Source organism: Endocarpon pusillum, assembly GCF_000464535.1.
Source record: "Endocarpon pusillum Z07020 unplaced genomic scaffold scaffold1559, whole genome shotgun sequence".
NCBI classification, from domain to species: Eukaryota; Fungi; Ascomycota; class Eurotiomycetes; order Verrucariales; family Verrucariaceae; genus Endocarpon; species Endocarpon pusillum.
In genome coordinates, this window is record NW_006916033.1 from 1 (window position 1) to 6,318 (window position 6,318).

General features: G+C 43.2%; 2 protein-coding genes across 2 annotated transcripts; both read left to right on the top strand.

The window, feature by feature from the left end:
• Positions 1 to 1,629: 1,629 nt before the first annotated feature.
• EPUS_09419 (uncharacterized protein) lies at positions 1,630 to 2,568 on the top strand (the record flags this gene model as incomplete). The annotated part of the gene is made up of 1 exon (XM_007802192.1): positions 1,630 to 2,568. One exon carries the CDS (start codon positions 1,630 to 1,632, stop codon positions 2,566 to 2,568), a length of 939 nt encoding a protein of 312 aa, XP_007800383.1.
• A 2,188-nt stretch (positions 2,569 to 4,756) lies between these two features.
• Positions 4,757 to 5,398, top strand: EPUS_09420 (uncharacterized protein; the record flags this gene model as incomplete). The annotated part of the gene is made up of 1 exon (XM_007802193.1): positions 4,757 to 5,398. The coding sequence occupies one exon, from the start codon at positions 4,757 to 4,759 to the stop codon at positions 5,396 to 5,398; it is 642 nt and encodes a 213-aa protein (XP_007800384.1).
• Positions 5,399 to 6,318: the final 920 nt, after the last annotated feature.

Below are 6,318 nucleotides of genomic sequence, written 5' to 3' on the forward strand. Positions count from 1 at the left end.
ATCTTATTATTAGAACTAGTACTAAAGAACGCAAGACTTACAGAAATTTAATTAGATAATAAAACTCAATAGCCACATATCTTTATTAAGATCTCTTTTCATCCTAAATTTCATTCTATTTCAGCTATATCAAGCCCTAAAAATAGCTCTTGATAGCTCCTGACATCCCTATCCTTATTAGCTCTGAATGAAGCTCAAAAGACGCCTTAGATCCTTCAAAATTAGTTGAAAAATCAGCTAAACAATTATATAAGTACGTTACGACCCTTAATAAAGATCTTCCTGTTCTAAGGAAAGAGCTTCCTGCTTAATCATTTGACCTTAAACCTTTTTTAAAGACTTGATACGCTAATCCAAACTCGTCACTTTAGCAATAGAGCGTAACACCTCTGTAATAGCGTAAGAACAAGCAGCCTCTAGACGAGTCCGCTCTAACTCTAACTTCTGGAACGCATCCTCTGAATAGTTTCTGTCATAAGAAACACCCTTCGCCATATAATACGAACACTTTAAGGAATGTGACGAAAAGAAACACGGCTTCTTGTTACGCTTGTATACCAAACAAGACATGTTAATCCGACAACCCTAGAGGGCTATCTTTGCAGCAAGAGCCTGACCACGAACACAAGAGGAAGGTTTACTGATACGCGAAGCAGATAGAGGCATTACAGAAGAAAGAATTGAAAGAACCTCAGAAATTGCAAGACACTCTTTTAGCTTGTGGGACCAAGCTAGTAAGAGGAGGGGATAGTGTTATAGCACGTGAACACGCTAAGTACAGACAGGCACTAAGGGATTGCCTAGCGCTCTGTGAAGAAGCTATAACAGGCTTAGACAAGCCTACCGGACCCTGAACTATTTACAAGGTCGGTACCTCCCGACGTAGTGTTCAGAGGTGCTCATCCATAAGCACTTAGGAACAATGCTTAAGGACGTCTCCGTATAAGCAACGCTCCAGGACATCTCTGTATAAGTAATGCTACAAGGTGTTCCGTCGTAAGCACTTGAGAGCACGAATCTCCTAGCCTATATAAGCACGCTCGTTTCCTAGATAGTTTCATAGTTTTTATAGTCAACTTATGTTATCAGCTCATACCTAAGTTGAAGATATTCTAGTATTATTCACTACACTTCCTGTTCTACCTAACCTGTGATGGATGGAGTATCTCCTCTGCTATGGCGCAGGAAATACACAGGACCAGCCACGCACTCGGATGGCAGCGCCGATAGCGTATCCACAATAGCACGCAGAACTCTTGCCGTCAAGCTACTATGCCGCTGATAGAGGCATCTGTACGGCACGTGGCTCCCTGTACGAGTACCATAGAACAGGAGATTAATACGACCCCTTTAGGGAAGTACAATCTCCTCCAGAGGGAAGCTATCGCTTCTGGCCCTGCAGATACTTTGTCGGATCCTCTGCGCAGGTTAACTAGTAGCACCCCTTGTGTTCGATGGAGGAGTATATAGAGTAGAGCGCTAAGGGAGAGTGGCGAAGTTCGCTATCCTTCCTTGAGCAACCGGAGACGGAGCCTAGACGAAGCCCCTCCTACGGATCAAGACGCCCTGCGCGCATTGATCGAACACGCAGAGAGAGCGACGGATGATCCATCGGCTCTTCCAGCCTTCATGGCACTGGTCAACGAGAATCAGACACACGCAGCGGCGTTTGTACTAACATTGGCAGCTGTCTACGAGGAAGAGAAAGCCCTCCGTCTGGAGAAGGAGGCTGAGCATCGAGAAGTCCTCCAGGAGAAGGAAACTTGGGAAGAAAGATACCAAGACCTTGACGGAGGCACCAGCATCGAGATTGAGGCTCTGAAGAATCGACTCCGTGACAAGGAGGAGATCATTCAGAACCTCCGCGACAAGGTTACGGCGATACCAAAGCCGCAAGTTCGAGTGGAATCTCCATCGGGGACTTCAACGGAACAAGAGTCGCTGCCTCAAAGGCAGGCCTCGTTGGAAGCGACTCCGAGCCCCTCGACAGTGCTTGGTACGAAGACAGAGAAGCTGCCTCATCCAGAGGTCTTTGAGGATGGATCTCCTCAGAAGTTTCGCTCTTGGTTGTCAGCCATGAAGATGAAGTTCATGGTTAACGCGGCGCTCTTTCCGACAGAGCTATCTAAGGTCGCCTATGTACAATCACGCACAGGCGGCGACGCTCAGGAATTGCTTGGGTCATATTTCGAGGACTTCAAGAGGGCCCAGATTTCAGATATATTCGCGGACCTTTCAACTCGATTCGATTCTCCGTTTCGACAAGAGACTGCTCGTAGGGAGTATCACTACTTACGGCAAAGGCAGCAGGACCTCGCTGCATTCTTAGGGGATTTCCGACAGCTTTCTCGCGAAGCAGAGGTCCGAGAAGAGGATCAGATCGTGGACCTTCGAGATAAGATTCGAGATGATCTGAAGCAAGTAATCATTCTCCGCAGATATGCATCAATTCAGGAGATGATTACAGACCTGACATACGCCAACATAAATAGTCGACGTATTGCCTCAAATAAACCAGCAGCTAGCGCCAACACGCCGGTAAAACCTTTGGTTCCTAGCACCTGTTAATCTGTTAGCGAATCAACAGCAAAGGAGGAGAGGCCAGTGGCTAAGCCACGACTTCTGAGAAATGTGTCTACAGTAAGGTGCTACTGTTGTAAGAAAATGGGACACTATGTGAAGGATTGCCCTCAGGCATAAGAGCAATCAGGAAAAGAGCTGCCCGCCACTAAGACGTTGTAAGCAGGCCTAGCAACGCAACTAATAGAGAAGCTATAGGGATCCCTGTTGCAGTAGCGGAGGGTAATTTCAAGGCTCTATTTCTGGTTGACGTTAGCGTTAAGAAGGGAAGAGAAAAATTGACAGTATTAGCATTATTAGATACAGGATGTCAGTTAAGCGCAGTTATAGACTATTAATTAGTAGAATAACTTTGTGAAAGATTACAAATTAATATAGTAGATCTGGCCAAACCTATTCCTATCTCTGATTTTGCTAGTGAGATCTATTAATCTATCTCTTAGGCCCTTTATTTGCTTATACGCGTTAGTAAATACCAGCAGGGATCGCAGATCTTCTATGTGACGAAGGCTGCGTACTTTATAATCTTGGGGAAGAAGTGGATAAGGCTATACAGCTGCATTCCAGATCCTAGGGATTTGTTAGTAAAGTTTACAGGGGATTGCGATTATAAAGAGCAACTTATATTCTAGCAGAACTGTAAGAGTCAGAGTAACAAGCCCAAGGCTGAGGAGGTTCTTCTAGTAGAATTTTAAGAATTCGCAGATGTCTTCTCAAAGGAGGCTTCTGATACTCTTCCGGAGCACAGGGAGGAGTACGACTATAAGATCAAACTGGAAGCAGGTGCCGAGCTGCTACAAACGCAGCCCCTGCGTAGGATGAGCCCAGAGGAGCTCAAGGTGGTCAAGAAATACATCAAGGAGCATCTCGAGAAGGGGTTTATTGAACCAAGCATCGCCTTGTTCGCATCACTAATTCTTCTGGTACGGAAACCCTAAGGGGGACTCTGTTTCTGTATCGATTTTAGGGATCTGAACGCTATTACAAAGAAGAATAGCTACGCCATCCCTTGGATTGACGAGACTATAAGTCTTCTTGGAAAAGCTATAGTCTTCTCTAAGCTAGATATGAGACTATAAGTCTTCTTGGAAAAGCTATAGTCTTCTCTAAGCTAGATATTCAACAGATATATTATCAGATTTGTTTAGCGACTAAGAAAGACTGCGAACTCACTACGTTTAGCACTGCGTATGGCAACTACTAATATAAGGTATTGTCATTCGGATTGACCTCTGCGCTAGCGACGTTCCAACGCTTTATGAACAAGAAATTTATAAAGGTGCTTGGAAAATTCGTTGTGCTGTACCTAAACGACATCTTGATCTTTAGCTAATTGAGAGAAGAACACGAGCAATACGTACAGAAAGTCTTACAGATTCTCCGCGAAAGTGATATTCAGGCTGACATCAAGAAATGCGAGTTCTATATATAGTTAGTGAAGTATCTCGGTTTGATCGTGACTCCAGAGGGCATTCGGATGGATCTAGAGCGTATACAAGTCGTTCGGGAGTGGGAGAAACCCAAGCCAGGAGATATCTGCGTGGTGTAGAGATTCCTAGGGTTTGTCAACTTCTATCGACGATTCTGCTTAGGATTCAGTAAGGTAGCAAGGCCGCTAAATGACTTATTAAAGAAGGATACAGGGCGTATTTAGGATAACTATTATACAGAGGCATTCCAGGCGCTAAAGGATCTGATTTCGAAGGAGCCAGTCCTAGCTTATTTCAATCCTAAGAAGGAGACAGTCATGGAATGCAACGCTAGTGATTATATTATTAGTAGTATACTTTCATAAAGAGGCAAAGATAAAGAACTCTATCTAGTAGCGTTCTTCTTAGTAAGCATAACGCTAGCAAAGCGTAATTACGCTATTTATAATAAGGAACTGCTAGCTATTATTCGCTGCTTTAAAGAATAGTTGCTAGAGCTATACTTATTAAGAGAGGATCTTATTTAAGTACTTACAGATCACAAGGCTCTAGAGTATTTTATGTTGACAAAGAAGCTAACATGTCAGCAAGCACGCTAGGCAGAGTTGTTATCTTAATACAACTTTAAGATCAGATATCGCCCAGGAGCTGCTAACGGAAAAGCTAACATATTAACTCAAAGGGAAACTGAGATCCTAAGAGCGAAGGAGGATCCTAATCTGCATTAGACTCTTCTGCAATCGGACATGCTGTCCGAGGAAGTGAAAGACGACCTAAAGATCTCGGTAGTACAGGCGTCGCTAGAGGAGGAAGATTTGCCGCTCTGGAAGAGGGTAGAGAAAGAGAATCGGGTTGACGAGACGTTCAACGCGATTAGGATAGAGAAACGAGTAGAGAACCCAAAGAAGAAAATATTTGGGTACAACATTCAAAATTGTGAAGACAAGGAAGGAGTACTGTGGTACAGAGAAAAACTGGCAGTACTAGCAGCAATAGTGACGGACGTGATTCGAGAGATCCATGAGAGCAAGGAGACTAGGCACTCAGGCCGTACAAAGACAAGGAAGGCCATCGCGAATAGTAGGTACTACATCTCGAATGGATACACGTTGGTCGGGAGATTCTTGCGGAATTGTCATGTCTGCAGGAGGACCAAACCTGTGCATCAGCTCCCTGCAGGCCTGTTGCAACCTCTTCCGATTCCTGAGCGCCCCTGGCAGGATATCTCAATGGATTTCGTCACGGGATTACCAACATCAGAAGGCTACAACGCTATTCTAGTGGTTGTTGATCAGCTAAGTAAGGAACGCTACTATATCCCTTGCACAGCTGTAGAAGAGGGCACGACTTCAGAGGAGACAGCTAAGATGCTATATAAGAATGTATAGAAGCTTTATAGGCTTCCTTAGATAATTGTATCTAACTAAGAGCCTTAGTTTGCTAGCAAAGTGTGAAAACAATAATACTAAATCTTAAGAGTTAAAGCAAAGCTATCTACAGCTTACCATCTATAAATAGACGGCTAGACAGAAGTCTCTAATACAGAGATGAAATAATACCTAAGGGCCTATATGGATTTTGCACAGAATAATTAGAATAACCTCTTCCTAAGCGCCGAATTTGCTGCAAATGCAGCAGTGTCTGAGTCTACATAGCTGTCGCCATTTATGAGCACACACGAATATTAGCTAAGGATGAGTTTTGACAAGCCTGAGTCTGCAGAGACAGCAAGGAAACGCGTAGCCCTAGGGAAGGCTAAGAACCTGGCAAAGCTAATGGAAAAGGTTTGGAAGTAGGCACAGGGGTACTTGAAGGTCGCGCAAGAGCGACAGCAAGAGCAGGCGAACAAGCACCGCCGGGAAATCGATTTCAAAGAAGGAGACAAGGTCTAGCTATCGACAAAGAATATTAGCACAACAAGACCTTGCAAGAAGCTGGATTCGAAATAGATTGGACCATTCCTTGTTGTGAAGAGACTTGGGCAGAGCTTTTTTAGGGTGTCTTAACTAGAGGTTCTATGTTATCTTATTCAAACTCTGTATAAATTAGGAGATGATCTAAGGATTAGTCTAGCTCTATTTCTATTTTATATTATATAAGTTATTATCTTAATACTATAGTTATAAAGGCTAGATTAATAGTTATTTATTTATATAAGTTACCTCTTTAATAATCTCTTATAATTATGCCTTATAATAATATAAGGTCTATATTTGCTTTTTATATAATGTTAAGAAGAGTATCAGCTAGCTTATATTATATAAAGTAAAAGGGCTTACCTTATCTTAAGTAATAAAGATTAAAGTCC